The sequence below is a fragment of the Camellia sinensis genome, chromosome 1 (genome assembly GCF_055761805.1).
Source record: "Camellia sinensis isolate YWXY chromosome 1, ASM5576180v1, whole genome shotgun sequence".
NCBI classification, from domain to species: domain Eukaryota; kingdom Viridiplantae; phylum Streptophyta; class Magnoliopsida; order Ericales; family Theaceae; genus Camellia; species Camellia sinensis.
This window is the reverse complement of record NC_138961.1, coordinates 113056746-113068163: the sequence shown is the minus strand read 5'-3', so window position 1 is coordinate 113068163 and position 11418 is coordinate 113056746. Positions and strand designations below refer to the sequence as shown.

Here is an 11418-nt window from a genome sequence, read left to right as displayed (position 1 = left end):
GATAAAATATATTAAAATAATAATAAAATAAAACACCATATCTCATTCATAATCATTTTATTTTTTCTTTTACAACCGTCAAATTAATTATAAAAAAACTAACCAACTTTTCAAACATAAATTTTTTAATGACATTAAAATAGTAAAAATAAAAATAAAAATAAAAATAAATTAAATAATCAACTAAACTATTTCTGTTGTTTATTCTCTCTCTTTCTGTCTCTATATATTATTAAATAATAACACTAAGGCCAAGTTTGGCAAGTTGTCAAAAAGTCAAAAAATTAAAAAGTTACTCAAAAAATTAAAAAGTTATCACTATTCACCAAAAGTAAAAAATTACAGCTACACAACTTTCAATCCTAATTTTTTCCTACACACTAATTTATACAATTTTTTAATACACATTTTTTCATAAAAAGTCAAAAAGTTAACCCAAACATCCATATTTTTTTCCTCAATTTTTTAGTCCAAAAAGACAAAAAATGTATTTATTTAGGACACCCCAAACAACCTCTATTATAAAAGAAATATCATGAAAATTTTTCATCATTTGATTAATATGTGGTGTTTTATTGTATTTGTAATATAATAGTGAAGAATCTTTTATGATCATCTTCATTATATTTTTTTCATTATTACATTATATTAAATACTTGGTATATATACAAGTCCCTAAGGCATGTACTCCCTCCAGCCAGGAATCATCATCATCATCAGAGAGAGAGAGAGAGAGAGAGAGAGAGAGAGATGGATTCAGTGGAAATTAAACAAAGGCCTCTTGAAGGAATCAAGAAGAAAACCAGATTAGCAATAGGGGTGCTGGTCTTGGTGATTTTTCTTGGGTACATCATGATATGGTTAATGATGCCCACTAATACATTTTGGCTACACTGGCTTCCTGATATCCAGGCCAATGCTGACTCCACATACTTTGGACAGCAAGGTTCGAATTCTTCTTTATTATCTATTTTCATTAATGTTAGAAATGTATAAACCAAACACAAAATGTGAGTGTCATAGCAAATCATGTTTATTCATAAATTTTATGTATCTAATTCTGGGGTGTTTTGGAAAGATAATTAAAAGTTGACTTTTTAATTTTTTTTAAATTTTTTTAACATTTTTATGTGAGAGATGATATAACCTAAAATAACTAGAAAGCTGACTTTTGACTTTTTATTCATGTTCTCAAATGGCCCCGCTATGTTTAATTATTGAGTTTTTAGCACTATTGTTTATATTGTTACTGTGGCCTCTGTTGGGAAAGAGGTTAAAAACAATTTTATGACTTTTAATCTATTTTGAGTCGTATTATTTCTTTATTTTTTTTTATAATTTTTTTCAAAAAAGTAGAAAAAAAAAAAAAAGAGTGAAAAATTAACTTTTAACCTACTTTTCAAAATAACCCTGTAAACAATGGAATACTATGCCTGCAATTTGTGGAGCCACGATTTTGATTCATGGAGGTACAATTAATTCTTGGTGATATCAATTACATCACTTAATCGAATTCAATTTTTATTTGGTGATAGAATAACTAAAGATTAAGGTGATATTAAAATTATGTGACTTAAATATGTTTAAGTTAATCGATATTTTTTTGAGATAATTGTTAAAAAGTCCAAGTTAATAAGTATATAATACATTAGATCCAGTAGATGTTTTTTGTTAGTGAGAGATCCATCTTTTATGAAATAATTTGGTAAAAAATCTTTTTATTTGTTTTGAAAAGTATTTTTTTAATTTTACCCTTAATTTATCCGTTGACTTTTTTTATTTATTGACTTTCAGAGAGTGAGAAACCCTAGCTCAAAACCCTCGCACATGGAGAGAGAGAGAGAGAGAGATTGTTTGGTTTGTTTCACACCTTCTTGACCGTGTATACCGATGTATATGTGTATGGCTAATTTGGTCATTTTGCTTAAGTTTGTCTTTATGGACAAAATTTTTTAATGCCTGGACTTTTAGCCTAACAAAATTTAAATTTAGATTTATGGACTAAGTGCCTTATTTTTTTATTTGTTATTTTAGTTACTATATATAATGATAATTACGATTTAAAATATAATAACATGTATACAAAAAAAAAATAAAAAATAAAAAAAAGAAGAAGATAGATGTCGAGAAATGCAAGAGACAAATGAGAGAGATAGAAATAATTATAATAGAATATTTCGATAAAATTAAATATTTATATTAGCAAATTATGAAGAAAGAGAAGAAAGATGAGATATAAAAATTTAGAAGCATATTTAAAAATTAAAAGGGAGTTAAATGATTTTTTTTTTTTTTTAATTAGAGGTGAAAGTGTAATTTTTAAAAAATGAGAGCGGACATGTGCCCCCCTAAACCCTATTTAGCTCCGTTTATTTATTAGGTTCTATTAGACCATCCAATGTCAAAACTGTCATCTAATTTGAATTTGATGAAAAATAGCTTCAAAACCTGCTCCAACGATTTTATCAAATACGTATCAAATTTAGGATTTCGCTAAGAACTAATGTGCCTTTCATCAAACCACTATTCATTCCAGTTGCCAGATGTCTCTCTGGATGTCCTCCTGGTCATGCCTCGGATGATCACGTTAAGGCAAAAATTTGTGAAAAAATTACATTGACCGGTTGACCGGCTGGTTATCCGTCGGTCGACTGGTAGTTTGATGAAACTCCAAAGCCCTCACTTAGAACACCTGATATCAAAGGAAATTTTTACTCAAATCTGGTGAAAAAATTGACATGCCGTTGGACATGCTCTTATGGAACAAATTTGAGTTTTAATTGTAAGTTATCTTCTTAAACCTTGCAGGTGGAAACATTCTGATTTATACATTCCCAATCCTATTCATCTCTGTTTTGGGATGTTTATACCTCCATCTTGGAAAGAAAGACGTCAAACACAAAAATGGAAGGTAGATAGATGTTCTTAGTAATAGCAATTTTAATCATTCATCACTACCAAATTCTTATGAAAACTGCAATGTGTGAAAGAAGAAAAAAAGAAAGAAAAAAACAATGTGATTCTTATTAATTATTGGTGTTGTGTTTTTCCTCTTCAGTGGCAGTAGCAGTGCCAAGAATTCTTATTTAGCCGAATGGAAAAAGCCGGCATTTGTAAAGGGCCCTCTGGGGATTGTTTCATGGATAGAGCTCAGCTTTTTATCAATGTTCATTGCACTCCTTATCTGGTCCTTCTCTTCTTACTTGCACAGCATGATGGCCAATATCACCAGACAATCTGCGGCTGAGATGGGAGAGAAAGTGTAAGAAACAAGCCTGTTGATTTTCATATAAAAATTGTGATGACTTACAATGATGACAACGGGTGGGTTTTGGCAGATGGGAAGCGAAATTGTACAGTGCAGGGCTGCTGTTAGGCCTTGTTGGTAATATTTGCCTAGCATTTCTCTTCTTCCCGGTGACCAGAGGATCTTCGGTGTTGCGGCTCGTCGGTCTCACATCAGAGTCCAGCATAAAATATCATATTTGGCTTGGCCATCTTACTATGACCCTTTTCACTGCACACGGCTTGTGTTTTGTCATCATTTGGGCCTACACACCTCAAATTTCTCAGGTACAATACCTACAAACACTATTTGAAACTTTTCTCACCCAAACCACAATGGCCAAAATAGAGTCCTCAAAACATATTTTTTTATTTTTTATTACAAAAAGACGTATAAAAAAGTAGAGAGGTGATATGAATAAAATAAGCTAATAACTAATAAAGTATGTGTTTTTTGTTAGATGTTGCCAAAAGAGGTCATAATATATAAAACATTTGAGACATGGAAATTTGTGGGATTGCAGATGGTCAAATGGGGAAAAGTGGGGATCTCAAATTTGGCCGGAGAAATAGCTCTGCTCTTTGGATTGGCCATGTGGGCAACAAGCTTCAACCGCATACGGCGCAAGATTTTTGAACTCTTCTTCTACACTCATTACCTCTATGTTCTCTTCATTATATTCTATATTTTACACGTGGGGTTTGCCTACTTCTGCATCGTTCTTCCAGGTTTCTATCTCTTCTTGATCGACCGGTATCTACGCCTCTTACAATCCCAGCAAAGGGTCTGCCTGGTTTCTGCCCGTGTTCTGCCTTGTCAAGCTGTAGAACTCAACTTCTCTAAAAGCCCAGGTGAGATTGACTTCAATGATTCAATTCAAAGTTGTCATCATCATCATTTCATTTAAGCACAGTTCCAAAGGTGAAAATGTGGGTGATTGATTGATTTTAGGCTGTCTTCTTTGAATCTGTTGTCAGGGCTGTGTTATAATCCAACAAGCAGCATGTTCATAAACATGCCTGGAATCTCCAAGCTTGAATGGCATCCTTTTACAATTACCTCCAACTGTAATACTGATCCTGAGAAGCTAAGTGTCGTCATTAAAATCCAAGGAAGCTGGTCTCACAAGCTCTATCATAAACTTTCTGTATCTTCTCCTCCGCCGGACCGCCTTGAGGCCTCCATTGAAGGACCTTATGGACCTGCGTCAGCTCATTTTCTGAGGTATTTATTCATCAGCAATGCTACATACTCGGAAAAATTATTCTGAAAATTACCAAAAAAAAAGGAATCAATGATTTATTCGTTATTGGGTGTAATATTCATATATCACTAACTTTAAATCAACACTACACACTCACTTTCATAGAGTATGATTTAAAATAAATTTTCATAATTCATAACATTTTAGATATATCCATAATTAAAAGGTTCAAGGTGAAAATATGATTCAGTGTGTTTGGTTTGAGTTTTTTGGATTAATTTTTTTGAAAATTGGACTTTTTTGGTTTTCGTATATTTTTATTTTTAGTGATTATTTTTTAAATTTTAAACATTTTTTTTACTTTTTTAGATGCACCTTACTTAGATGTATCTAAAAAGTAAAAAATTTGTGAAAAAATATTTTGAAAAATTAATAAATACATAAAAATATAAAAAAATGTACTGAATTCTGGTATTTTTTTTGTATTTTTGATATTTAGTGAATTTTTAAAAGATTTTTTTTACAATTTTTTTACTTTTTAGGTGTATCTAAAAAGTAAAAAAATTACTTAAAATATTAAAAAAATTCAGTAAAAACAAAAAACACGAAAAATAAGAAAGTAGAATTTTTTGAAAAGTGAAAACAAGAAAGGTGATTTGTTTTTTGTAGTTTATATCCCGTCCCTTGAAATTTTAATTTCATAACAAATGACTCATTTTATTAATAAATAGTAATAATAAAAAATTTAGATGCGAAAATAATTGACTTAATTAAAAAAATTTATGATGTCAAAAATTTATTTCAAATATTAATACAGATAATTTTATCATTATATAGAACAGTAGTTAGGAATTTCATTTTTTTATAAATTTTATTAAATAAAAAATTCAAAAAATAAGATATTTATAATTTTTTAAATCACAGAAAAATAATTTGTATTTTAAATATAATTTACTCTAATTAATAAGGAAAGTGGCAACATGCAAGTCATCATGGGCAAGTCATCCGAAGTTTTGACAGTAACAAAAACTTTCGAGTTTGACTCAAAAATACTCTCAATGATATGATAATGACGTAAAGTCTTACATAATTGAGTGTATGATAAATTAAAAATTATCATCTATTATTTTATATTATTGTGAGTAAAATTATAAGAATTTTATTAGAGGTTTCAAACATTTTTCGAAATTTTCCAGACAAAAACTCTCTTCTTATAGAGCCCTTAGGCATCTAGTCACGCATTTTGTAATTTATGTTACATATTTTTTGATAGTGTTAACAATAATTTGTAATTCAGAAACGATTTATGCACTTTTGTGATAGTATTTGGTTTGGGAAGTTATTTAGTAGTTTTTTTTTTTTTTGTGTCTTTTTAGCTAAAATATGAGATAAAAAAAATAGTATTTTAAGATGATTTTTTGATTTTTTACAAAAAAAAAAAAAAAAAATACAAAAGCAAGAAAGAAAAGAAAATTTTGACTTTTTGATATAATTCTTTGACTTCTTATTTTTTGGCTATTTTTTCAAGTTTGCAAACTTATCTCAGTATTTTTGCGATAATGTTACATATTTTGCGATTAATAAAAATTCAATAAAAAAATATGTAATTTCATTTTTTAATCACAAATCGTATACGGTTTGTGATTTGTTTATTTAGTAATTTTTTGACTATTTATAAAAAGATGTGCAAAAAAATAAAAAAATAATGTGACAATTTATAATAAATAAACAAATAAGTGCACTTATATAATACATTGCCAAACAACAGTTAACCGCACTAAAATATTACGTAACATTTATTACTAAAATCCATAACATATAACATAAATATGTAATTAACAGGGTGTTTGAGATGATTTAACTATACTTTTTGACTTTTACGAAAAAGATACGTAAAAAAATAGAGAAGTGATTTGACTAAAAAAAGATAAAAAAGTACAGTAAATTATGCCAAATTACATATCCCAGAGGATTTTCTTATAAGACTTCCTTATCAGACTTCATCCAAACAAATTCGCATAACATTTTAGAGTTTATCAGACTTCCACTTTGTTATGTACTTATATAGTATTAGTTATGCAATTTTTGTGATAAATATTATATATTTTTTTAATAAGAGTTATGACAATTTATATTTTAGAAATGAAGTTACGTTTTGGGATAGAATTATACATTTTTATGGTACAAATTTTTATTTAAACATTTTCTAACCACAAAATATGCAATAATACCACAAAATACATAACATTATCACAAAAATACATAACTTTATTTTTGAAATGCAAATTGACATAAGTTTTATCCAAAAAAAATATAACATTTATTATAAAATACGTAACATATACTACAAAAACAAATAACAAAGTACATATAAAGGGTTGTGTACCATATAATTCCTTCATTTTAGCATGCAAACTTCAATACTAGTTTTGAACTTTGATGAATGTCATGGCGGATCTTGAGCCATTTGGATTGTGTAATTTGACAAAAAAAAAATAAAAAATCTATTGATCCTAACTCTTATTTGGAAATAAGAAGAAAAAATAGAAAGAAATTGAGAGAAGAAAATTAGCTAAGGTTAACTTTTCATATTTCTGAGCGAAATTATCCTCCTAAACATAGAATAAATTTAAAAATAGGAGTTTATTTTGGTAAAACAATATAAGTCACTTCTTTTCCGAACAAAGATTGGTGCTACATTCCTCTAATTTTGCATATTTAAATACATCTCTAATGACGTGGTTCACTCTCACGTAAAGTGATCACACACTTTAAAGAGGCATAATTGGAGGTGTTAAAAATGACAGATGAGACATTTCTCTCGAACAAAGAGTAAATAGAACAAAAGTCATTATCTTTTATGTGCAGTTTAAATAAACAAGGAGCTCTTTTTTCTTTTTTCTTTATCCTCTTCGAACTTCAATAATGATTTCTTTCTTTTTTTCATAAAAGTTATTTATTTTTTTGTATTTTTCATTATAGAGCGCAATTCTTATTGTACTTATGATGTAGTTTAGAATTTTGTATTATAATTCTTTTAGTTTTTTCAATAAATTTTGAATTAGTTAACAAATAACCCAAATTGAATCTAAATTAAGACCAAATTAGGCTATATGGGTTAAGATTAGCCTGAAGCCCATAATCTCATATTTTGAAGTGTATAACAAAGGTTTTTGTACTTTAGAAATTTTAAGATGGTCATTCATTTGAAGCTCGATGCGTTGACCAGTCGAAAGTGATGGACTTAGATCTGAAACTTAAGTTTTAGGCTCCTGCTGATCAATTGTTGAGCCTACTTTTATCCACTCAATTTCAAAAGGACTGTAAAGAGACAAACATATGATATGCAGGCATGACACACTGGTGATGGTAAGCGGAGGAAGTGGCATCACTCCTTTTATCTCCATCCTCCGTGAGCTCCTCTTTAGCAGCATAGGAAGTTGCAGGAGAAACCCCCCACAGGTTCTCCTCATCACTGCTTTCAAGAAATCTGTAGATCTCACCATGTTAGACCTCCTCCTCCCAGCTTCTGCCACCACCGACGACGTTTCCAGGTTACATCTCAGGATCGAGGCATACGTAACAAGACAAATAGAACCCACCACCACCACAGATGACCAGAGCCCCTGCCGAACCATGTGGTTCAAGCCCAGTGCCGCGGATGCTCCAATTTCTGCAATTTTAGGCTCAAACAGCTGGCTCTGGCTTGGAGTTATAATTTCATCATCATTTCTCATATTCCTCGTTCTCATTGGTATTCTCACACAGTACTACATATACCCTATAGATCACAACACTGAGATGAGATTTTCATACACTTCAAGATCAGTTCTGAATGTGTTGTTCATGTGCATCTCCATAGCTATGGCTGCAAGTGCAGCTTTTGTATGGAACAAGAAACAGAGTGGTAAGGAAATGAGACAAAAGATTCAAAACTTGGACATGCCAACATCAATGGCATCGCCAGGACAAGTTGTGTCAAGCTGCTACGACGTGGATGATAGAGAATTGGAAAGCCTTCCCCACCAGTCCCTTGCTCAAAATACTACGGTGCACTATGGTCAAAGACCTAATCTTAAGAGTAAGAAAACTCTCATCCCACTTTTTTTTTTCTTCATTTGATTTATATAACATTACTCTTAATTTCATCACAAGCTACTTGGCTATGACTTATATTATATAAACTAGGTTTTTATTTTATTTTTTTCAATGCAGAATTAATATTAGAGTGTGAAGGATCGAGCATTGGGGTCATTGTTAGTGGTCCAAAGAAGATGAGGCAAGAAGTTGCGGCAATTTGCTCATCTAGTGAGGCAGATAACCTACATTTCGAATCAATCAGCTTTAGTTGGTGAGCTGTGTGGAGGAAAGCTTGCTTTTCAATTTGTAATTCCATAGATGATTCAAATAACCACAAAGAATGTGAGGCTTCAAATGTTTATGGATCTATTATAGCCATAGCCATGAAGTATAAGAAACACCATTCTTCCTTTTGTTGACGTATGTAACATGTGAGCAACACAATGATTTTATAATATTTAAAAGAGTTATGATATTTAGATCGAGCAAGTTCACATTTGGGCCACTGTTTGGACCACACAACCGAGCTAGAAGGATGCCCAGGTATTGGGCCAGGCTAGCTGATAGGCTTGGGCCATGGGCCGAGCTAGGTTAAGTGATGGCCTTGTGTAGACGTCCCTTTGGGCCTCAAGCTACAGTTCGGACTCGATTTGTGTCGATTCTTAATCTGATCTCACAATGTGCAATGTGAGATTGATAAATCACCAAAGAGTCCAAATCCGGCAAATCGTTTTGAAAAATAGATTTTTGTAAAGAAGTGCCAAACATGGACTGCTTTGCCAGATACAGAGTCACCACCTAAATATTTTTTATGGGGGAATTTAGGAAACCTTGACTCGTTTGCCTAAGGCCACGTGTCCGTCATCACCAAAGTTGCCTTGGCTCGAGAACTTGGGTACGATCGGGGAAGGTCAGATATGAGCACCCCATCTCGCCCGATCCGAAGATCGGCCTCTACTAACCACGATATCTAATTTTGAAAACGTTATGCATTCTTATTCTGGTTAGTTAGCCTAGAATTACTATGTGATGCGCGCAGCAAAACAAGTATAGACTAGATCGCCTAATTTGGAACAGAGCATTGTATATCCGTTTGTTTGTAAAATGGTTTGAAATTTGCTACTCACGAGTAGGTTAAAACACGGATTTCAATGAGTTGTTCCAACTCAAGCAATCCAACCTTCACCCACAGGCATTCAGGCAGTAATATCACGTAAGCATATAGCCGCATGGTAAGCATGCTGTCATGTTAACATTTACACTTATGTGAGATGCTAAAGCATAAATACTTACATCGTACTCTGTGCCAACACAATGAACTAATTAGTAATCATGCATGATCCTAGTTCATGTTAAAATGGCTAATGCATCGCATACAGAATGTCACTAGAATAGGCTCGGCCAATCTATGGATGGCATGTGAAATGCGACAGATGGCATGTATTCAAGTTAGATTTGAAATACTTATGCAATTAGCATGACGCACCGAGCCCGGTGCATGCAATACTGATGAATGATGCACGCATGCATAGCATAAGGTATGCTAAAGTAAATATGCCTTAATACTAACCATCAAAAGCAGGTAAGTAAAAGGGAGAAAGAAATGGGGATTGGAAGACATGCACACACGCACCCACACTTATTGCAAATTCGCCCTCGCTCGGAGGGACCAAAAGAATATACAAATTAACTAACCTACAAACTAATTAATTATTACAGATCACCTAACTAGTAGAAAGCAATAAACAGCCTCGGGAAGAGGGTCCAATGCATGCGTGCTCGGGTTTGCTCGGAAATCTGTCGCCATGCACAAGCTGCCTCTGTTTTCCTTCCTCTGCTCCTCTGAAAATTGCACAAGTTCCAAGGTGTGCTCCATGGACACTGTGGATCACCATCGACCAAATGGAAACCCCACCGACCATGTCCTGATGGTCATCGACCATTTGTTGAGCTCTCGGCCATCAATAATTGGTCGGTCGGCACTCCATGTAGTCGACCGGCCAAGTCTTCCTGCAGAACCTGTTTTGATAGCAATAGAGGGCAAAACAAGGCATGATAATGCATTTCAAGCAAATGTGTGCACCAATACATCCCTTATCATGTTTGTGACTCAAAGGGGTATGTTCCTTGATTCTCGGACCACCAATTGCCCATTTCAATGCGTGATGGCCCAAGGAACCAAGTCGTGCATTTTGATTTCAAATGAAATGCAATGCATAGAAACATACAAAGGGGCTTTCAACCTCTATCATGTCTTGATCAAGAGGTGAAAGATGCATGCAATAATATGCAATCTAGACATGTGAGCTAAGTGTGCAACATGAGATGCAAACAAGTAAGCATGCAATAGGCACACAACCTAAGCAAATAAGTATGCAAGACATGGAATAACTATGCAAGCTTAACCATGCAAGCATGCAAGGTGCAACATGGACAACATGTTAGGCAACTTAGCCAAGAGAATGCGTGTCAAATGCAAAGCGATTGAAGCATGCAACACATGCAATAGGCTAAGTATATGACAACACACAAGGTGAACATACGACAACATGCAAACAATGGACTTACACCAATTTGGGCAACCCTATACTAGGCCCAAAACAGTGGCCAAAAGCTATGAGGATGGGGCCAAATGCACATACAACCATGCATGTAAATGGACCAACACTTAAGCATCAAAGAGACAACTTTTAAGCACACTTAAAAGAAGATAAACATGGACACATAGCATGCATAGAAAACTCTGAAAATCATGTTATAAAGGTGCCAAACCAAGTAAACGAGACAAGCTAAACATGCAACAATGGTCCAAGATTCAAGGAAAGCCTAAGAGGGCTTAAACCATGGC

At 32.8% G+C, this 11418-nt stretch overlaps 1 protein-coding gene across 1 annotated transcript in view; it reads left to right on the top strand.

Annotated features, from left to right (window-relative positions):
* Window positions 1–750: 750 nt before the first annotated feature.
* Window positions 751–11418, top strand: part of LOC114318559 (uncharacterized) — a 174415-nt gene continuing 163747 nt past the window's right edge. Inside the window, 8 exon segments of the mRNA XM_082913107.1 lie at window positions 751–946; window positions 2809–2911; window positions 3059–3262; window positions 3339–3573; window positions 3810–4137; window positions 4264–4510; window positions 7841–8571; window positions 8706–8848. Coding sequence (XP_082769233.1) covers window positions 751–946; window positions 2809–2911; window positions 3059–3262; window positions 3339–3573; window positions 3810–4137; window positions 4264–4510; window positions 7841–8571; window positions 8706–8848 — 2187 coding nt within the window.